The sequence below is a fragment of the Atractosteus spatula genome, chromosome 7 (genome assembly GCF_055471065.1).
Source record: "Atractosteus spatula isolate fAtrSpa1 chromosome 7, fAtrSpa1.hap1, whole genome shotgun sequence".
In the NCBI taxonomy this organism is placed as follows: Eukaryota; Metazoa; Chordata; class Actinopteri; order Semionotiformes; family Lepisosteidae; genus Atractosteus; species Atractosteus spatula.
The window spans coordinates 33,942,585-33,966,549 of NC_142712.1; the positions used below are offsets into that span (position 1 = coordinate 33,942,585).

The following is a 23,965-nucleotide window of genomic DNA, read 5'->3' on the forward strand; positions in this document are numbered from 1 at the left end:
GGACACACATCACTTGTAACTGGAATGCAGGGGGGAGGAACAGCATTAGAGCCCTGCTGCAACTGCCTGAGAACAGATTAAAGACTCGTTACCTCTCATTGCTGCGTCATCAAGAAATATCAGTCGTGCCTGACAGCTTTTCCGGCCTATTCTTCAAAAAACATTGGGTAAATCACAAGAAAGGCCTTCACGTGTTCATGACTGAAATCGAATCCCAACTTTCTGATTGTTTTCCTTTTAAACCCAAAACAACTTCATTTTTGTCAAAAGGGTGTGCCTGAAGTGCCATCTCACTCTCTCTGAGATGCATAGGACTGAACCGCAATCATTTAGTGATGATCTACACAAGGAAAACCACTTAAGTGTCACCTCAGTCCGTGCATAAACACAGCTCAGCTTAGACAATACGGCAGTGTGACAGCCTGGCACAGCACAATAACTGATTTCCCACCATGCATCCTGCTGTGTCATATTCCCCACAATGCACTGCTGTGTGGCGGGTGTTCACAGCATCTGCAGAGCTTTTCCTAAGTTACAAGATTCATGGTGCACCATAGCATACACCTTTCTGTCATACTACCTGGATATTAATCATTAATTTGTCTGATGCTTTTGTTCGAACCAACTCACATTTATACCAATTTACACAGATGGGTATTTCACCAATGTATTTCACATACATTGTTCAAGGGTACAACAGCAGCATCCAACACAGGACTTCATCCCATAATCTTCCAGTTATGAGTTTAGAGCCCTGATCATTCTTCCACTCTGCTGAAAAAAATGTGCAACTGGAGTCACTTAGAATGGAAAATAATGATCAAGTCTGAATTATGTTTCCTCTAGGTGCTCCAGTTTCCTCCCCTCCCTGAAGAACCACAGCTGGAAACTAGATTAATAGCTAAATCTGAGTGCAATGCATCTTGCAACATCACAAATGTTTACAAAATATATGATGTCCCTGTTGAAAAAATAAATTAAGATTCGAAACTGGGACATGCACATTTAAAAGATAGACATCACGACAAGTTGTGCTGGAGAATTAAAAAAAAAAGTCATTTATATAAAAACTTTTGTTGACAGATACGAATGTCCTAAATATTTCAGACACACTAGTTCAGAGGACTGGTACCAATCCCGTGATCCTTTGCAATACACTGTTACCAAGCAGGATTCAGGACTGCCTGAATCTCCAGCAGAAAGATGGATTTCAAGTCAACACAGAGCACTTGAGAAATGAGCCTTTACCGTTTCCAGCATTCAAATGGTGTTCGGACATGAGCAATTTTTGTCATACAATAAAGTTGGAAGTTCCAAACAAAATGCATTGGTACTTTTCAGAATGATCAATGCAAATCTGCCTGTAATGAGTTATGTAATAAGCACCCAGAGGATTTGCCAACAGTCAGAATGTAACACATGATTAAGCAGGGATGAAGCACAAGTTCCTTCAGCCTGCATTGACTCAGCAGTTTTGTGTGTACATACCACAAATGAACATATGTTTTTGGTCATAAAGTGAGGGCAAACCTAACCATACAGGAAAAAGACTTAAAATTATTACCTACTTAAACTTGGATCTGTACAGTATAAACAGTCTTTTCCCTTCTGCCTCTGGAACAGCCAACCAGACAAAAAACGGAATGGTTGGCTGGGAAGATTTATTGAACAGTTTTAGTGGCAGTTTTTATCCTTCTGCTGCTCAAATTGTCATTTTAGCATGTAAAACCTGGGGCTCGTTCTAAATTTACTCTTTGCAGAAAGACAGACATTTGTTATATGTTACGTTTTCGAGAATAATAAAGGCAGGGACAGCCTTCTCTTCTCGAAAATAGCAACTGTGTGCCTTGTGTGGAAAAATCCTTCTGTATGTTCTAATGAAAACCAATAATAATAAAAAAACATAACAATTTTAATTTATAAAGTGCCTTTCCAAACCAAGAAGCACTGTAGATAGTGAAAAGAAAAAAAAAGTACAATAAAAAGTAAAAGAAAAAAATAAAAACATACAGGTTAGAACGTACTATAGGGCAATCATATTGTACATAGGCCCTAGTAAAAAGGTGAGTTTTGAGTTTAGATTTGAAGAGAGTCAAAGAATGTATGGTCACAAGTGTGAGATTTAGTCTTGGTACACTGAGCAAAGGACCAGCCTCAACTGAATGGAGCCTACAGAAGAGAGTGGAAAAATGGAGGAGTTTAGAGATGTGCTGTATGCACGTGCCAGGTTATTTACAACCTCAAAATTCAGTAACAAGATCTTGCATTTAACATGGGACTAGATAAGATCACTTTATTGGCCAAAACCATTTTCTTGTATTAGGAATTTGTCTTTTCACATACCCCAACCTGCTCTCCATGAGAAACACAGACAGGGAGAGAAGCTGGGGGTCAGAGCAGAGCACAGGGTCAGCCATTTGTACAGCGCCCCTGGAGCAGTTGGGATTAAGGGCCTTGCTAAGGGGCCCAACGGAGTAGGATTTCTCTACTGGCCACTGGATACGAACTGGCAACCTCCCAGCCACAAAGCCACCGCACCGCCCCCCAGTAAGGTAACCAATGTGGAGACTTAAGTGTAGGAGCGATCATACTGCCAATGATAAAGTGATCATACAGTACACAATGATCACTTCTAAACATCTATTTGTGGTTATACTTGGAAGTGACTGAAGCTGTAGTCTGATTATGGAAGTTGTAAAAGCAGAGTTCTTGAGAGTTTTTCACTGATGGCCTTTTTTCATAATTTTCTACTCATTTCATTTGCATGCCTTTCTGCGTGAGGCAAGATCCAGTTTTTAGGTGATAGCAATTCACTTTTCTTATTACTTCATTGGCAGGAACAGATATACAAGGATACTGACATGCTCCCCGTATTGCAATCTGACATTAAGACTGGAACACCCAATGCCAACCCCGACCATTTTCTTTATTTGAACACTCCTTGTTCACTTAGTCAGTTCTAATGAGGGATTATGCAGTTTTGACTTGGTAACCTAAAGAAAATACGAGGGCACATTCAAGTCTTGCAATTATTACAGGAGTTATCAGAAAATGGATCTGGGAATGAGCCCGAGAGGATTTTGATGATAAAAAAACCACAGATCCGAATGAGGTTTTTTGGTAGAGAAAGATACGTTTGAGTGATGCCATAGCCAGTAAAGATGAAGGAACTGGAAGACAAAATAACAGTTTGACTTTCCTCACATGTATTTAGCAAGCCATTACAGTTTTCCAATCGGTTCTGCCATGAAAAAGTGTCTAACAAAAAGATGCCAACATGATTAATTGATTCATAAATGGCCGCCTCATTTGCAGACATCACTGTGGCCACCTACCTTAAGCAGGGGTTTGTAACTTAAAGGCTGTGACATTGCAGACTTTAGCAACGGTCAGCCTAGGTCTACAATTAATGAATTCACTAACATTCCTTAACTGCCATTTACTACAGTGGCTGAGTGCTCAATAGGCATACAAGACAAATACAGTGCAGTAAAGTGTAGTTTAACCAATGGTATTTAGTGCACTTTGTAAATGGGAGAATTAACCTTGTCTCATGGATGTAGGCCGTTCTACCTCCATCTTTGATATTGCATGAATCGTCTGTAATAGCCAGATGGCTTAAGCTGATCTTGGCCACAAGACAGGTGTGCTTTCAGTAACTACATATTCCTTCTGTCCATATCTGTTTTATTAAGCTGTCCCCCTCAGCTGCTGCTGCACGAGTCTCTTTTGTTGCATCACCCCTGAGGCTCTGGAACCTCCTTATGAAGTGGCAAAAATGGCACAGGCTGAAAGGCACCCGTTTCCAAGCCTGCGCACACCTGAGCCATTTCAAAATGCGATAAATCGTTTGACGTAGCATGTTGGGATGGAAAGGAGTCATGAAATCAGCGTCATGTTTTCCCCCCCACTTTATTCGAATTTCAGGGCTACTGGGTGGCTCGGGCAGCGAAGAGGATTGGTCAGAGAGCAGGTGAAGCAGTGAAGACCACTCCAGTGTCACTGAGTCAGCCATGCATGCTCCTCCAACCAGACTCAAATGTGTAAGACAGGTTGTGGGGGAAGAACAGCACTCATCCTTCCCCCTAACCTGGTACAAGAGTCATGATTATGAGCTGGGCGCAGACTGGGCGAGTATAGAAAAGGAAAATCATTTGGATGATATATTTTACATATATATGGTATTTTGAGATATGGGGTGGTATGGGGCATGATGGTTAGTCCTGCTGCCTTACAGGTCTTTGGTCCTGGGTTCAATTACGGCCAGGGGAGCCTTCTGGCATGTCCACCCCATAGCCACTGTCCTCCATACGAGTGTGAGCCCTGGCGTCCTGTCCAGAGTGTATCCTGATCATGCCCATTGACTAGCAAGTTAGGATCCAGCTCACCACACCTCTGTGTTGGGACTTAGAGGTTACTGAAAGTGGAAGGATATACTGTTTGTCTGAAAATGATCTGCCGCTCATTTAGCTTCATGGCATGCTGCACACAGGATGAAAAAAAATAACTTTCAAAGCTACCCTTGCCAGTATCCAATTTCAGATGGGAACTTGGGCTTACGGTCATAAAATTTCGATACTGCTGCCTCTACACAAAAAATTGAACCAAACCTGAGTACGCAGAGCCTTGCCCAGACCAAACAGTGATTGATTGACTGGATTTTCAACTTTATCGTGGAGTTTCTTCAGTCTCTCTAGTGCTTGCTGTCAGATACACTAGACTTCAACAGCCAGCAAAAACAGCCATTGATTCCAATTGCGACTGAATGCATTTATAGATTTGATTTGCTTTATATCTATGATGTATGTTATATCATAATCTATACAGAATACATATGTTTTAACAACATGAAATGAGATGCCTTGGCTGTGTGAATCATGTTGGTGCAATGGGTATTTCTTTTACATTCACTGTCTAACCATACACCTACCCTTTAGCCCTTAAAACACTTGCAGTGTAAAGTCTTTTATAATAGAGATTTATGCAATCATGAAGCAATTTTAGCTTTTAACCTTCTCTTAATATTGACAGATACTAAGCTCTTTAAGCCCCTATGCAGCAACTTGAGGAGGAAAAAAAAATCTATTGGTAGAAAGGAACCTTCGGTAAGCTCTACAGATACCAGTATTAATATCAGGCTCCGTATAGGCAGCAGTGACATTAAGGTCAATTTATATTGGAATTATATTATTTTTAATACTCTTCTGTAATATGAGTAAGTTCAGTGCATGTAGAACTGCAGTGATGTCACTATTTTAAATGTTACACTTGTCTACAACACTCTTTGCAGTGCCCACAAATTAAATCTCATCTTTATCCCATCCGGGACAGGAATTCTAAAGGCCATGTGGTGCCTCCAGTGTTGTCCTAGATACAGTCATTCCCAACTGCTGAAAAGGCATTATCTTATCTGTAAGTGCATTTATTTATGGAAATATAAAGGTATTAAAAATGGAGACGGGAAGGGGAGTTAATGTGTGAAAATAGCAGACCAGGGTGCTGGGTTTCATTTTTTTTTTTTACTTTTTGGACAGAGAAAAAAAAAGGATTATAATTTAACTAGTGCTTAACTCGTCATTTTGCAAAAAACGTTCCAAAAACTGATGATCCTGACTCAGCCAGGATACTCAAGATTTCATTTTTTGTCTAGAAAGCCATTAAGGGAGGAAAAGGGAGGTTGTTTCTAAAAATGGAAAACAGGACAGATATTGGGGTAAACTGGAGTAGGGGTTCCCCAGCTTGGCACTGAAGTCCCACACTGCTATGGGGTTTCACTGCAGCTGAGCTCTTTACATGAATCCTCGACTGAACCAACAAGTGGCTGAGTTAGAAGCTGTGCAAATTAGTTTTCTACTCAACAGCTAGTGGTTCTGAGTCAATTAAGAAATGCAATAGTTAAAAGGCAACTTTCTACTGAAAACATCAAAATAGTTTATTATTCGGTCTGTTAAGGGTTTAAATATTTAAATAAAAAACCTGCAGGTATGCAAATCACCAACTCCAGGATTCAGGATTGGGAACCCCTGAGTTAGAAGAGAGTTAGAAGAAAGACGATACACAAAATTTGAAAGGAAACCTCCAGACAATGGCAATTTGTCCACAGTCGTAGTTTTAAACATCCCTTATTCCACTGAAGAAATGCCTTCATCAATTGTTTTTTCCCCTTTCAGAAATCCATATCCTCAAATAAACCGGCCTGATGCTTGCATAAATCCTTCCAAACGTGGCAAATTCGGAGAGCGATGCGCTTCTGTGGGGCTCAATGAAGGATGCCCCATTAATGAGGGGATGCTTCACTGACTGAAAATGAGTTTTAATTGGAGGGTGAGGGCTGACTTTCTGTATAGTCCAATTACCAAGATGCTGTCAGCACTTTCTGCTAATTGTATTCATCAGCGCAAATCATTACGGAGGCTTCTCCGAACTAAATGAAAATTAAAACCCAATGTTTCTTTGAATTGCAGGATAGCTGGAGGTAACATGAAAAGCAGGGAAGAAATAATGGGGTTACATTTTAACCCTAATTAGTCTCCAAAGCCTGCTCAGTGATAGATGAAGATATTGGAATTAATGGGGGGTGACAGGCAGTTCCTTTTGCAATCTTAATTTGGAAAGGCATATGACGATGGATGACAATTACAGTACATTTTAAACTGCGAGATTGCTTTACCTAAGAGTCACGCGCCTCTTGCTCTCCCGTCTGACACATGCTCCTGAAACAATGTAGATTTTAGAAAACATTTTTAGAAACCTCTGCCGGCAACGCCAATGTGATTTCTGATACTTGGGGAATCCGGTATGATCATTTGCCTTTAGGGTCAACTGTCCCTTTATCACAGGTGAGAAATGATATAGAAACATTAGTGCTTGTTTAGTTTGTAATAGGAATCATTTCCCATTCAAGGAGCAGATTCTGAAGCAATGTTCAATTTAAAAAAGTGTTTTTCACATACCTGAACAATTAGCTAATTCAACTTGTGTCCTTAAACAAAGAGCTTTAGCATGTAATAACCAGTACACAGACAACACAGCTGCAAGCATAAAATGGATCAGATACAATACTCTGGTTGAAGTTTTACTCCTCTATCCCTGCCACTGGTTCACACTGATGTTTTTTTAAGTTGTATGTTATTTAACTTGTTGTTGTTGCTGTTCTGTGTTTGTTTTTGGTAATTACTTTAGTCTTTGTATTGGAGCATACATGCAAATGAGCATTTCATTGCACTTGTGCATATGACAATAAACTGAACTGAAAAGTTTTGTCTTGTGAAGAATGCATTGCAGGCACTAATACAGAATATTGATATGCATATTTTGGGCTCAGAAGTCTTCGGAGGGCTCATTTTAATATGTCAAAGCTCTCAAAGCTCTCATCATCCCAAGAATGAATATGAGCCTCCCTCCATGATGCATGGATTTTAATCCTGGAAACATAAAATTGCCACTATCACACAGGCACATTCCATCTGATTGAGAGCTGTCAAAACTGCAGATGAAGAAACCAGACTCATCCTGTGCCAAGAGCAACAGAATCACATCAGTCCTGATGCAGCACCAACTGCATGAAAGTTGGAAAAACAGCAGGAACCAGACAGAAAAATAACACAGTTGTAGATCTTTGGTATTCCAGAATTAGCATTTTATTTTTAGTTTTTATATTAAGCAAAATGGCAGAAATGGACCCTGTAGAGGATTTAGCATTTTCTGCTTAAGATAACCCTGGGTGAGTATTTAACAAAAATCGGATTACTAGGGTAAAGAGGATTAGTATTTTTGTAGAAGCAGTTATGGTTTATTTAACATATAATGTATAAAGACCAGGAAAAAATAATAAAAACCCTTAAGCATATTTTTTTCTTATTATTACATGAGAGGACAGCTTTTTATGTTGTCTCTCCAGGATTTCTTTTGGCTTTTTTTGAGTTTTAATGTTCTCCTCATGTCTTGTCTGCATGGGCTCCTCTTAATTTGCTTCTGGGAAAAATGCCCCTGTTGTGAGAGAGTGTTGTGTGTGTCTGTCCTGTGATGGACTGGTGTCCCATCCAGAGTTTATCCAGCCTTGTGCTTGTTGCTTGCCGGGATAGGCTATGGCTTTTCCCTGTGACCCTGAATTGGAAGAAGCAGTTAGAAAACAGATGGTTGGATGGAGAGCTGTCTGTAATGAAATGTACCCAGAACATAGGCATTCACCTCTCAATCAAGCTAACATCTGCTATACTCCTGCTGCTCCACTCATCTCTGGTTTTTGAAAAATGTTCTCCATGTTTTGTTTATTTATTGTTGACCCTAAAACTGCAGTTCGCAAAGAAACCTTATTCAGGTCTTCACTTGAGATGTGGTGAAGTGGTTATAATGAAGCCTGCTAAGATCTATTACTAAAATACTGTCTGATGTGTATAAAACCCAAATGCTGTATGAAGAATTTTGAAACAATATATGCCTTTTAATAAATTGGCTTAGTGTTGTCTGAGTGCTGACACAGTAAATAAAAGAGAAGGGTGGAACTGACACCACCTCTTGTCCCAGCAATGCAAATATTTTATTTGGGTTTTAAGATTGTAACTGGAAGCCAACATTTGGATATTAAAGAACATTCATGTCCACTATGTGAGCTCTTGCCCACAGAGCATCCCATAAAGTTCTGAGAGAAAAGTTTAGATAGCATGTTGAAATAAGTACCAGCAGGTATGGGCGTTTCTAAGATCCACTCGTTTTCTAACTGGATTAGCCAATACAGAGTCATGGGGAAGCTAGATCCTGTCTCTGCAAGCAACAAACGCAAGGCAGGATACACCCTGGATGGGATGCCAGTCCGTCGCAGGACTGACACACATACAGACATGCACACACTCATACCAGGGCCAGTTTTTCCAGAAGGTAATTAATATAAAAGTATGTATTTGGACTGTGAGAAGAAACCCCTGCAAACATGGGAGACCATACTAACTCCACACAGACAGCACCCCAGTTCCAAAATAGACACCCGTGCCCCAGCATTGTGAGGCAGCACTGCTAACCACTGCACCACTATACCACCCTACCTCCATGGTAAGAAACAAACTAAATTAATTACATTTCATAGCAATTTGGAAGAATGGAGCCTCTGACATTAAAATACTGTACATGGTCCAAGAAGCTTTATCTCATATTATGTTATTTTAGTGGAGTCAGAAAAGAAATTCACAATTTCACAAAATTCACAAATCTCTTAGAACAGTGTGTTAAGTGTGAAATGAAAGGATTCATGCATTTTGCAGCTCTTGGGGAAAATATAAGCCATCACTGCGTTTTTGTTATTTTTTTCTCATGTCAAACAACATCCCTGGCATTCAGTTTTCAATTACAGAAAACACCAAGAAGATATAAAAGAAATGCTTGGATAACAAAAGCTTTGACTTCTGTCTTCTGTTGTGCTGTTCTAAAGCATCTAAAGACAAACTGGATTAAAATGATTTGTTTTGGAGTCAAATCTGGCAAAATATATTGACTTCACTGTGATGGCCTGATTTTCTTCCGACAGCACTTCTCTGTAAACATGAATATGCAGCTGCACATATAAACTAGCCAAAACTGACTATTCAAAGAGACATTTAAAAGGGCCATGTTACTATCTAAGCGCCAAATAACTCCCATGTACAAAAAAGACCCTTTCAGTGCCTTCCGGCTGAGGGTTTTTGTGACACTCTGTCGCAGGAGCAGTTTTAATTTAATCATATTTTCATGAAAGACATTCTGCTGTTCGAAAACAACTGTGCAGGTGTCAGAGATGCCCTGGGGAAAAGGGCTCTAATTTCTACATCCCCGCCAGCTCACAGTGGTATCAAGGCATCCAACGGACCTGTTAATGAGGTGACGCGTTGAGGAGGGAGTGAAAATGATGAACGAGAACCTGAAGGACATCTGCTCAGAAGAGAAGAGAGAGAAAACGCTGAGGCAAGGGGATGACTAGAGAAAAAATGAGAAGGATACAGGCTCCTGTAGAACTCAAGCAGGAAAGGTGCCTATCTAGGCCCTGTTGTGACAGTCCGTGTCAGGGCTCTAGTTGACTCTGGTTGCAAGATGTATAACATCCCTCTTTAAATTACAGTTGGGCATTCACAGTACTCAGGAAAACCATGGGCAAAGTCCACATTTTCTTGGGGTTTATTTTATTAAATCAAAGGGGAACAAGTTGAGGTTCCAGAAAAAAATGATTTGGGAGTTATACTGTACAGCAATAATATTAAAACGCCTATGATTCTGTTTTTGTGAAAAAAGTTACTCTTTTTATACCCCTTCCCCAATTTCAAGTTGCTAAATGTAAAGCATCTTGGCTCACTGCTATAACAAGTATATCAGATGTGGAAATTGAGGACACTGCACTCTTTCCTCAGAAGCACAGGCTTGTGAGCACTGTATGTCATTTTATGGACTGGGAGCTCTACTGTGCTTCATGGGCAGAAACACAGCATCAGATGGACCTGTGGTGCATCTCTCACTAGCAACACTGTAAGCTTTTTTTAATCTGTCTTCACATTCTCTGCCGCAGCCAGGCTTGGTAACTTGAATACATGCAGTAAAGACAGGCTGAGCAAGATAGTGAAGTTAGCTACCAAAGTGATCAGCACACAACAGCTATAGCAGGCAGCCATCTATACCAAACAAGTAGCACAGAAAGCTAGTATAATCACCAACTGTCATATTTATTACTGTTAATTATTGACTGACCACCCCTTGCACAATAAATCTGAGCTCCTTCCATCAGGGCATCATTTTAAACTACCTAGATTTAAGTGCAATACAACTCTTTTATTCTCATGGCCATTAACCTGCTCAACCTGCACAAGCAGTTACATTTTATTTTCATCATATACAGTAGCTACTGTATACAGTATCTACTGTATTTCATTCACTGATGACTCAACCTTTTTAACCTATTTTGGATTATTTAAAGCCGACTTGTTTTTAGTCTTATGCATGTATGTTTTTTTTTATTGGTTAATGGATTCATGTTTTGTTAAATGCACTACGTGTTGTGTTTGTCTTTTTTTCCTGCCTGCAGAGCAAATATCTCTCCTGGAACGATAAAGTAAGGAAACTGAACGGTGCCCAGAATGCCACTGTTTCAGTAGCAAAGTCAGTGATATCCTGGCTGACTCTAGCTCAGACATAAGGACATAAAGTTACAAGTGGAGAAGACGCCATTTGGTGGGTCTGGCTGATTTGGGAGCTAAAGGCTGATCAGTCCAAGGATCTTGTCCAGGCAACTCTTGAAACTTCCCAAGAAAGCTGCTCTGACAACATACAGTAGCTGGACAGTTTGAGACCCCCCCACCAGTACTCTTTGTGTAAAAAACACCCACCTTGTCATTTTAGAATAAGCACAGCCCCTTGTTCTGTACAGACATGCTTGGAGATTCTAGAGCAGTGGCAGGATGCCCAGTAAGAGACAGACCAAGCTCTGGCCCACCCAAAATGGGTGGTGACCCACACCCCACTCGGAAGCACCCCACACCCCCTCAAAGGGTCAGCAAGTGGCTAAATCCAAGATCTGGTGTGCCGACCACAAGCTATAAGGCCTGCCCCAACCTTTACGCCAAATGTTTTCCAGGTTTTTGTTTTGAGTGCAAAATACTGAAACTTGAAAAAATACAACTTGAATTCCAAAAGCTGACCTATGAGATAAGTGAAATACATGCAAGAATTGGCTCATTGTTTAAATCCGCTTCAGCGTTTCTGCAGCCAATTTGTTATTTCATTAATGTTTTGCATTCTCCTTTATCTGTCCTACATTTCAAAGTTGCTTTTCATATTCGTGCCTAGAAAGTTCAGTCAACAACACACTGCAGCGCTCGGGCACAACACGTGTCACACTGTCACTCTCCTCTCTTAGTATACAAATCCGACACTCCGGCTCTACAGGGCAGGAATGCAGTTCTTCGCACTGAGGTGCAAATAGCTAATGATTAGCACTAACTGATTCAATGAGGAGAAATTGATGAGGTTATCATATTAATGGAACAGTGCAGGCACCCAGTTCTCGCCAGTTAACAGTGTACATTAATCAGCAATGCCTGCATTTGTCATAGCTAGAATTTTAAATATGGCACAGACGGCACGCCCAATAGAGCTTTGTGAAACAAGATCCCTATTGGAAACAATTACCACAAAATGTAAAAAAGAAAACTTGTGTTTTGTAAAAAGTGTTTCTATTTGTTTTAAGGTTTCCCTCAGCATTTTTTTAAAATGATTAAACTTCTTCTTCAAAAACAGATTTGAACCACTTTGGGATCACATTTACCTTAAAAGTCTTACAGAAAAAGGGAAGATTCTGTTCACCAACAGGTATAAAATGCAAGTACAACCATTAAGAGATATTCAAGAAACCTGCTACTATCTAACTGGTGTTAAAGGCATTGGGAGATGGAATCTAATACTGTATACTACTGGCATTTATCCCCTTGACATACCTCTGGAAGAAGCAAATAGTGGCCTAAGGGGATCACTTTGTGCCTGATATGATCCCCTCAGGACACTATTTGCTTTTCCACAAAACCCTCAAGGGAAAAATACCAGAATTATAAGCTTACAGCTACAAAGAACCAGAGAATGATGATGCTTGAGATCATCCTCTGTTTGTCATTCACACAGGAAAGCATGGCCTGGCCAAGGTATTTCTAAAGCATCAGTGACTCTTGTTCAGTTTAGCTTTTTTCTGTGGCAGTGCAAAGGATAGCGGTCACACAATTCCTTCTAAAAAGTACAGGACAGGACGAGGTTCCCAGCAGAATCACCTCCACTTTTTAACTACATGTCAAGAGCCCTCTAGTGGCCACTTTTATTACCAAAGAAACATCTGAACAAAAAGAAAAGATAGCCAAAACATCAGAGAGAGTATTCTGCCCTATTTCACTTTTAATAGATTTGTAGAAATGTTCCATTGGTTGCCTTACTTACTGAAACATGTTTCTCTAGGTGAAATGAGTGCCCCTGAAGAAAATGGTTAATAATGCAGGAAAATGTGGAAGTGCACCTAAAATCTTACTGCAACAAACAACAATCCTGGAAAATTGCCCAAAGAAGCAAATTCTTAACTCCCATATCACTCAGTATGTGCAGTCACAATTACAGAAGGGAAGAGGGATTCCAGCAGTTCACTGTGGCTCATATTCCTTCATGCAGGAGACAGAAATCAAGAGAAGGTACAATAGTACAGCACTTTGATCCAGCATGATTATAAAATATGTCAAAATTTTCTATTCAGGGAAGATAATGACACTCCAAAGCTTTTTCACAGAAAAGTTTTTTTTAAAATTTAAATATAAAATAAGTTTGTGAAAAAGAAAGAATTCCTGTACTGAATTAATATTTTTTTTTTATTTCTGAGGTGTTCTGACATTTGTGTGGCATAATGAACTGATTGGCAGTGTGGGGAATTCAAACCCATGTCTCCAAAGAGACCAGAGTCTGGCCTTGAATTCCCTTGCAACTGAAGTGTTACTCCCAGTAATCTGTTATCTTTTTCTAACTAATGTCTGGTACAACTTAATCCACTGCCTATTTACCTGTTTGACATCTTTTAAATCAAAATTTTCAGTCATTTTTGCTTCCTCACTATTTTCTACACTTGCAATTTGTTGTAAATAAATACATCTTTACACTTATATAGCGCTTTTCTGGACACTCCACTCAAAGTATACAGTACCAGTAATGGGGTCTCCCCTCCACCGCCACCAGTGTGCAGCCCCACCTGGATGATGCAATGGCAGCCATAGTGCACCAGTACACTCACCACACACCAGCTATCAGTGGGGAGGAGAACAGAGTGATGAAGCCAGTTCAGAGAGGGGGATTATTAGGAGGCCATGATTGGTAAAGGCCAGGGGGAAATTAGTCCAGGACACCGGGCTTAACACCACTACTCTCACCCTGAGAACACCCTGAGATTTTTAATGACCATGGAGAGTCAGGACCTTGGTTTTACGTCTCATATGAAGGACAACATCTTTTTTGCAGTATAGTGTCTCCATTACTATACTGAGGCATTAGGACCCACACAGACCGCAGGGTGAGCGCCCCCTACTTGTCTGACTCCTCTTCCAGAGCATCCTTAGCTCTCCCAGGAGGTCTCTTATCCAACTCACATCTGCTTAGCTTCAGTAGGTTGCCCCTAGTTAGTTGCAGGGTGGCAATTCCTTTCCTTTCCCCATCCTAAATGTGTTGGATTTCCATCTCTGTTGTTGGCACAAGGGCAATTTTTCCCTGTGAGACTGCCACCCTCAGCAACTGTTAGAATTGTTCCCTCACAGTGTGAAGCACCAGTCAGACAAATGGATTTGTGAGGGTTAGCTTTAAACATACTCTTCCGTCTGGATATTCCTGTCCCGACATGTGGTGGTGTTAATTATGAATTGCAGCTCCTTTAATAGTAGGGTTTTCATGCATTAAAGCTTTCATTCAGCATCTCTTTGGAAGTTATATGTTCCAGGCTTGCACAGCAAAGCGGTAAGTGACCCACAGACCTTAAAGGAGGATTCTCTGTCACTTTGGATTAAATCACCAGTGATGAACTGTCGAAAATTTATTTTGCTCATGTTGTGCATCCTGAATTTTTTCTCTTTTCCTCCTCCTGTACTCCTAAATAGCAGGTTATCCTTCCCTTTAAGCTGGCAGTAATGTTGCCATGTACTTGTGAATTTTTGCAGAATTGTTTTTTTAAATTGTGCCACTGAATTATTCCGGAGGGACTTGTCATGTGGAATCAGTGTCTAAAATAGTAATACAAGCAGCACAGAGAGCGCGGAAGTAAGGTTAGGAGAAGGCGAGAGTGGCAACTGAGGCGCCAGGCTATGGAGCTGGCTGCGGCCCATGGCAGAGACCTCAATCTGTTCCAGTAATTTCCTAGAAATTCTGGTCAAATCATCCCAAACATCCTGGTCAGACCACGAGGTCAGGCAGAGCTACCTCAGCATCTCTCTTTTTTTTCTCTCTCTTTTTTTGGAATAGAGCTTTTGGGGTTTGGGTTTTTTTTTCCTAAAATGGGCTGTTCTTTTTCCATGCTCACCTAATTGTTTTACTTAGGATGGTGAATATCTCAGCTCCGATCAACATTTGTTTTCCATTCTGCGAGTCCCACAGCTCTCGCAGTGGAACTGCCAGTGGTTGGAGGAATGATGCAGCTCTCACTGATACAACTGTAACCTCTCGGGAGTTGCTATGGATACTTAACACAAGATGCTATGGTAAGTTATTCCACGCTCGAGCCAGTGAGATCTAGAATGTGGAGCTCCATTACTGGCTAAGTCACTCACAAGTGCATTATCAGAGTTTGTAAACAGCAAAAACACGACAAAGCGCTGATGAAACGTGAAAGCAAAGTCCTCCATCTAATCAAGACGAGAAATATCACAGAAGAATCATAACTTGATCTGTGCACTCTGCTGCTACCATTTCTCAGCCTCCCCTGTGAGTGATCACCACAGCAAAGGGGAAAAGGTCATTTGCTCTCCATGCCCCTTGACAATCAGTCCATTTCATCCATACTCATAAAAGTGTCCATTACTAACACATTATGTGGCATGACACTCAATGTGGGCTAGTCATGAGGCCATCAGACTGATTTCTCTTGAGAAAAGAGGAAGAAGTATAAAAATCGGAAAATGGGAATGTTTTGCCTTTCCAGGTGCTTGTAGCTTAATGACCAAAGAACCTGATTAGCGTGTATCTTCAAAGATCCAAATGCATCAGGATCTAAATCAAAAATGGGCTCCAAATCTAGCAATTTTTATGTGAATAAAAGAATGTTCTCAGTACTTAACCTATAGTTGGTCCAATTTGTATTGTCTGTGATTTGAACAAGTAACTTCACCTAGTATGGGGTTTTAAACCATTTGAATGAGGCATGCTGTCGCTGTGAGCTTACAGCATCGATAAACATAATCAGACCGTGTCACTCCAAACTGTAGTTAAATTAGTCTAACAACATGATTCCAAAAAATGTCTCTTGACTACCACAGAATCACTTGGTAACAACCTTGCCTCCATCTGCTTTTTAAAGGAAATGAGCTGGTCTGCACACGATATACTGCTTCATGCTGGTTATGAGCTGATGTACAACAAACAATTTGACTTGCGACTGTGACTTTAGCAGCTCATTTCCATCCGTATCCTCTGGTGTTACTGTCTGCATTACGTTTCAAGTAGTGGTTAAAGCAGGTATTTCTTGATTGCTTTAATCAAACCTTCTTAAAAACACATTTTGGTTTTCAGGATAATGGCATTAAATTATTTGTACCTGTGTCTATTAACCTCTTGCGACCTAAGTGGAACGGCATGAAGTGATTATTTGATTATTCCTAGTCAGCTTTCTGAATGAGAAGACAGAATGGTGCTGATTGAGGTAATTGAGATATTAAAACTAACTGACTGTGGCTTAAATTTGTAGCAATTAACCCCATGGGGAAAGACTCTGAGGAAACCACACTTAACAGTCAAACATGGAAAGAATATTTCCACACCAATCTGAGCGTGGAGATTATGTTTTCTGGCCCAAATCATCCACAGATCTCATTTCAAATACTGAAATAATGGACATGTCTGGTAGAGCTTTTAGTGTTGCTGCCTCATAGATCCAGGATCCCGGGATTCGAATAGACCATTGGGCATCTGCCTGTGTGGAGTTTGCATGTTCTCGCTGGTCACATATGGGTGTTCTTCAGGCATTCCCCATTCCTCCCACCTTTCTCTATGGGCCTCCACTGGCCTGGTGACATCTCATGAGGGAAGGGCAATCACGTTCGAACCAACCTTGCACCCTGGGCTTCCAATTAAAATAACTAAGAATCGACATTCAATATGAATGAGGCTCAAGTATTTAAATGACGGAAGACACTGATCATAATCATCCTCACAGTAAAGAGTATGAATTCTCTTTGATTCATACTATTACAATCTATACAGGGACAGGCATGTTGTTAAACTCAACAACTAATTCAAACTCTTTCTCTTCACAGAACTTTAACAGATGTTGGGATGCCACCAACCAAATTCTGCTTCACCTCTGATACTCTAACTCCTAATCCTCCATGACATCACTTCCTGTGAAGCGATAAATAGCATCTCCTTTCCTGCATCTCTTCTCCACCCCGTCTTCATTTTTACAGCTACTCCCTGGTTACCTCCTCGCTCTGCATGAGGGTCCTATCTTCCCTGGGTGGGTGGAATGAAAGTTTATAATCCTTAACTACTAAAGAAATATTCCGGAACACATTTTCATTTTGAGTGTTATTCATAACAATTACATCACAGCGAAGCACAACTCATTTTCACTGTTAAGATTTAGCAGTACTGTCAAGCAGTTTTAATTGGTGTAACTGACAAAAGATGGCGGCCAAGAAATGCAATAAATAATTAAAATACATCATCTATCATGTTGTATTAGAAATTAAAACCAAATTGCTCATGGCCTCCTTCTATGCAGCACCTTCACACAGGCACCCATTAGCAAAAACAGGCTCTCCTTCCCCATGAAGGTCAAAGACCTGAATTACAGAGTGCGAGTCATCACTGTGTAAGCCCTTTTTAGACAATTGCATCAATTCCCTGTCAGGAAATGAATCCTCACAATATTTTTCAGACCTTCCTCCTGCCATTCCCAACCAAAGGTCTTTTCATGGAGATCACGCAGTTCTAGTAAGGATTCGCCTCCAAACACTCAGGAAATTCACCATGCAAACCCCTGGACACACCTATTGATTCCAAAGTTGAGCCATGTAAACCAGCAGCCAGCAACATGGTCTACCGGAGTTCTGACCAGATAGCCATTGTTTCAGATCCCAGGCAGGATCTGCTGCTGCTGTATGGACACTGAGCGCGAGGCACTTCACACAAATTGCTCCAGTAAATCTACTATATACAGTACACGGGTCTTTGGGCCTTTCTTTGTAAACGAGAACTTGTTCTCAATTGACAAACCTGATAAAATAAAGAAAAAAAAAGAGATATGACTCTGGCTTGCAATTGCTTTAAAAAAACAATTGGCTTTTAAAACAGACCTTTCATTAAAAAAAGAAACTAACCATGATCAGAATTCTCACCATTTTTCCAAAGCAATATTACAGTCACTTCCATTTCCAATATTATGATCACAGCTCTTCCATTTGGGCCCTGGAATTGATCTTGTTACTCATTTCTCAGATCTCTCTTTGTTTTTTTATATCCTTTTTGAAGAGAGGAGGCCTCTGTGTTTTAAAGGCCAGATATCACCAGGACAGCATGTAACCTTGAAGCGCAAATATGGGAGCTGTACAAAACCTGCTAAATGTTTAAAAATTGGGATTTCAGATATTCCCTTTAAAGTTGGCTGTCATTCACACTGAAGCACTTCGTGCCGAACACTGAAAATTAATCTTTTAAACTTTACTTCTCTTTGGAAAAAGAAAATGAGGTGGCAACGTTTCCACTGCTGTCTTCAAATGATGTGAGAAGGAAGGCCTACCTGTATGGCTTCTGTGTGATGAGGCCAGGGTCAGCCGCCCCCACAGTGTTATCAGGCAGAAGGTCAGGAGCAGCAGCCATTTGAAGAGGCTCCGGAAGTCTTGCTCCCGCATTCTGGAAGGTAAAAGCAAGAGGTGGAAAGGTGAGGATGCGCGGGGAATGCAGAGACTACAGAAGGGGTCTACCTCGTTTGCTCACATAGAGTGAAGCATTTGGAAATCACAGCAGGCGTGTGGATTGATCCTCTGGCTCTCTATGGGCTGTGGAGGCAACATGTTTAAAAGCTGTATCTCCGCAGAGTTCCTTCGTTTTTTTTGTGTTAGAGGTTGAGTGAGTGAATGCACAAGTCACTTTGTATAACCGCTTCTCTGAGACTCCATGAAACAAACCAAGATGTAAAAAAACCACTTCCTGACCTAGTTCCAATTTTGCCCCTCTACCCAAAACCCTGCTGGAAGTGTCAGTTTTGTTCAGCTCACTGAGGATTTGGTCTCTGTCAAATGCATGTCAGGCTTTGATACTAAATCCAGCTGAGGGACAAGACTCTGTACACTTTTTCGCAGACTGCCGAGTAGGCAAGGTCCTTGTCAGACTTGCAAGACACATGAACAGGGTGATAGGATCGGAGCTTGGCATGCAAAAAACCTGTCTGGCACCATTGCATAATTCATATCTCGCAAAATATTATTGGCCACTGTGATTACGACTTCATTGTTGATGGTGGGGTTTTTTTGGGGGGGGTGGTATTAAGACTTGTTTTTCAGGTGTACAAAAATTACTTAATGCAAGACCAATCCTTTTGCAAATAAACTTCTATCATGTCAAAAGATGCACTCGTCACTCATGGGGATGTTGGTTCTGTTTGGGGGCTGAGTGCAGATCTTCAAATGCTCTGTGGAAGAAGGAGCCATGTGATAAATGGAAAAATCTAGCACTTGTTTTGTCTCCAAGCTGGAAATGATGAAGTAATCATATAATTTCCTAAGGATGAATAGAGTATAGAGCCAACAGAGATTCGGGGGTACAGAAAAAGACACCCAGTCATGTTGCTAAAGGTACTATGACATACCAAGAAACAGGATGATACATGACCCATCCATTTCCCACCCACCCTATAAAACACAGGGTCACATCCTGGCAAGCAATAAGAACAAGACAGGACTCACCCCAGACAGGACACCAGTCCTTACTTCGATCAGATATGTGGATCAATTAGTCACTAACTACCAAAAGGACAAGATGGACCAACTGGAATGGTTTGTTAACTGTTCTCAAGTTCTTATCACTTAAGAACATGGTCGGAGTGAATTTAGACATGATCAAAGACATCGGGTTCCAAAAGATAAAAGTAAGAGAAAAAGTTCAAGGTGTGCACTGCAGTTCTTACTAACTGACAGAGAAACAGCATGCAATACCATTTTCAATTGAAACCATTCTTGGATGTAATTCAGTTTTACATTGAATGGGCCTGCTATCTCAGGATTGTAAACAGTTTTATCCTGAAATATTCCCACCAGGGAAGGATGTTGGCTTCTAGCTAGAAATCCAGCAAGGAGTAAGGCCTCAAATTCCAGCAAGATATTTTGTCTGCATTATGAAAGAGGTTGTGAAAATTTTCCAACACATGTCGTGCTGCTTTTTTGCAAGATGAGAATATGTCATGTGAAAAGTTTAATCTATTCATTGATATCTTGCATACAGTAAATCAGACTGTTACAGGATACCACAGTCAGTGATTATTCCAGTTGTTGCTGCCTAACAAAGGCTCTAGCACATCTGCACCTGATGAAGTGACATATTCATTCTAAAAAAAGACCCACAGCCCTCTGAAGACACCTGAAGACACAACAAAGCCACCCAAGATCTAAACAATCAATGCAGTGACCGCATACAATATTTCTGATTTATTTTCCTGTACTGGCTGTGCAGTCATGACATTTGCACACTGGGCTGAACAAAATGAGAAGGGAAAAGGGGCTTTGCATGGTTTATTCATTCAGCAACAGGTGTCTAATGTTCTAGGCACAGCAGGCCTGCATCAAAAGGGAAGACAGCTCCATGTGTTAAAGGGTTTTACATATATAGCACATGGTGCTTTAAAAAGCACCATCAAATTTCTTTCCCTTCAAGCATAGGAAGCAAAAGGTCAAGGTGGTACCAAAAAAAAAAAAGAGTCTATGCACCTTTCATTACCAGAGTTGAGAACATGAGAGCAGGATAATGGACTTTATAGATTTTTGTCTTTTTTCACATGCAAAAGTTTTGGGACAGAGACAACTAAGGACTTTGAAGTTGGGAAGAGGAAAAAAAACAGGCACAGAGACTTGCATTTCAAAATTCTGACAATTGCAGAAGTGCTCTTGTTGAAAACAGGCTTCTAAATTAAGGAGCGAGGTGTGGAAGGCTTTTCCTGGATGTCTGACCAGTTTCTCTTTGGTCTAAAACACTAATAAGGTTCCAAAACATTTTGTGAGGAAAACCTGGAGTTTATTATCTCCTGTTTTTTTTTTTTTTAGAAAATCACAGGAAATTGACAAACTAGGTATGTAAAACTATCAAAAGTGCTAAAAGGCTCTGAGAAGACAGGGGACTACAATAATTATTGTCTGTATGGCAACAAGCCCTTGTCAACTCATCTTTGAGGATTTGTAAAGATTATGCCCATGGGCAGTATGTAGGTTTTCGTACTTGGCAAAGTAAATATAAAGCATCCCCACAACATTCTCTGTACCTGAGCCAAAAGAGAGAGCATGCAGATCGTAAATACTGTATAAAGCAGCTCACGTCACCACTGCAGATAAAAGAAAGAGAACTGTGGCTGAAGCACTGTACTCTTCCTGGACTGCCAGACTGATGCATCTTCCCTATTAATAGAATTCAATCAGATGGTTGCCAATTTTGACACTGGGGCTGTAAGCCGTGTTCTTTGCTCCTCAGCCAAAGCAATTAGCTTCTCTTCCTAAAATAACTCTGTCACCCTGGGAATCCAAACAGGCACAGTTCACAAAGCCAGCTCCCGAGAAAATGGACACGGCATCTGATGAGCTATCACACTGCAGGCTGGAAGCGAGGCCAGTGTATTGCCTGTAGATCAACCTTGTTGGTGTGCCTTCAGAAATCCTTTATTTGCATTAATTTATTGATTACTGGGTGGTGTGGGTCACAGATGGGGATATTCTGGTCACAGACTAGCCTGGGACGTTGGCTTGAGTGGAAGATGTAGTTATCAAAAATGGGAGAGAAAAAATCCCGCGGCCCCGCTAACTCCACAACCTCAGTGAAGGCATGGTAAAAGTTGCTACAACATGTTCCACCCGAGCTGGTAGTCCTGCACAAACCCACATGAAAACAAATTAGACCCTTGGCCCTTAATAACAATGCATAAAAGCACAGTGGAGTAAAGCCCAGTCATGGCATAAGGAAATGGTAAAGCACAGATAATACCTTTACATTAATTCATGACTGAATTCAAAGAGAATTCCAATCTCATTCAGTCATGATGCAAAGGGGTCAGATAAGTGTGTACACACCCACCAGGGTCAGATTAAATGTAAAAGACAAAGTAAATGCGCATAGTAATGGGGAAAACTGCAATTGTACTACGGTAGATGCCTGTAAGGGAAGGCATTATGAAATACTGAATAGAACTGTGTAATCTGGAAAGTGTGATAGGGAGTGGGGAAAAAAACAAAACCATAAATAAAATACAGTATTTCATACTGCAATAGACAACACACACAGCTTTTAAATCACCTGAACTCCTTTTTTTAAACTAAGAAGACAATAGGCCATCACTGCCTCAGATCGCAGAGATCCAGATATGCTGCAGCAATCCCCCCACACCAGCATAAATCTCTCAAAACGCAGACAGCTCTCCTGACTGTGGCTCTGAATCCCACAACACAAACCACACAACATGGCTTGCCCAGGAAACTTACAGATAAGACTTTAGCCATACATGCAAGTACTGTGGAATAAATGGTAAACATTAACAAAGGAAGTAACAGGAAAGGGACTGAGACAAACACAGAGACTGATTTGACTGCATACAATAGATACAATTTCTACAATAACAAAATATTTAAATATATACTGTATTACTTTCTTCACAATCCTCAAGAATTTACTGTCCTTTCAAACTCAAGTCCCCACTCATATCTGCACAGCTTATGTAAGAGCTCCTTGCTTTCTTAAAATCACCGACTGTACAAGCAGCCACAAGCACAGAAGCCTGGCTATCCTGAGCAGGAAGATACCCTAGTACTGCTACTCCCTCCTTAAGTGAATTCTTCAAAAGTGTGCAGAAATGCTGCTCTTCAACTGAAGCCCATGGAAACTTACACACCTTTTTTTGTGAAAAGGATCTGACTTTTTTAACATACTGATTGTGCCCACTAGGCCTTCAGGCAATTTGTGTCCTCACTTATAAGGTGTCCCCACTGTTTCAGGCCATCCACAAGGAAACATCTGGACATCATCCTTTATGTATGGCATGCTTGCATGTTTTTCTCTTTTTCATGCTTATAATATCCATTTATTGTACTTTCCTTTACTGTATGCCTCAATTTCACTCTAGTCCATTTTCAGCATGGCGCTCACACCCGAAGAAGGCTCCACAGCCGAAACGTTGCATTTCCTTTCTTTTCTGTTCAGCATGGAATAAACCCAGTTCCTGTTCCTTTACAAAGGACTATTAGTATTAATTTGGCTGTTGCTTCCAAAGCATCTTGCATTTGTAACCTTGTACTCAAGAGGGCAATTTACTAGATCAAGTGCCTTGCTCAGTGGTACAATGGCAGTGCCTACTGTTATGGGATATGAATTCATAACATTCCAGTTGTGAACCCAGATGTCCATGATAAAAAATCTATGTATTTTTAAGTGTTATTCAGGGCCTAAACCATTTGACATACAGTACTTCCTTTGTAAGACTCCAGAACCTTATTTAAACACCTCCTGTAGTTACTGCAGCATGTTCTCACTTAACGTGCTGCACTGGAACAAACCATTTTAGGTTAGCACCTCCTTCAGGGAAGAAATCACTTAGAAAGTGTGACATTTTACACTCATTTCACAGCTGAGCAGCTTTATGGCGCTGTAGTGGAGAGCCACAGTCATCTTCTAGCACTTTTCACTTCAAAAGTTGAGAAAACACTGCAGTATTGGCACAAGTTCTTGACTTGGGTAATAACCCCCTCTCCACCAGACCATCAACAGTGTGTACTGCCTTAGGAAACCTCACACACAGACAGCCCTAAGTGGGGAAAACTGCTGACTGCTGTCACACTGTTTTCAAACTTCGAGTTGCACCAGTAGAGCTCAGCGACAAACAAAAGCAGATGTTTAAAGCCCACTATTCGAAAATGAGCAAAATGTCAGCCACTCAGGACTTTTTCCCACTAGCTGTGTTATGACTGCTTGGGCCTGGATCAAGTCAAGTTTTCCACATTTCTGCCCATTACTTATCACTCGAAAGCTACAGTATGTGGCT

The 23,965-nt window shown here is 40.8% G+C and overlaps 1 protein-coding gene across 1 annotated transcript in view; it reads right to left on the reverse strand.

The window, feature by feature from the left end:
* tafa3b (TAFA chemokine like family member 3b) overlaps positions 1–23,965 on the reverse strand; it is a 108,009-nt gene that overhangs the window by 21,980 nt on the left and 62,064 nt on the right. Inside the window, exon 2 of the mRNA XM_088919984.1 lies at positions 18,476–18,588. Within this exon, the coding sequence (XP_088776110.1) occupies positions 18,476–18,587 (112 nt within the window). The 5' untranslated portion in view covers position 18,588. The remainder of the gene's footprint in view (positions 1–18,475; positions 18,589–23,965) is intronic.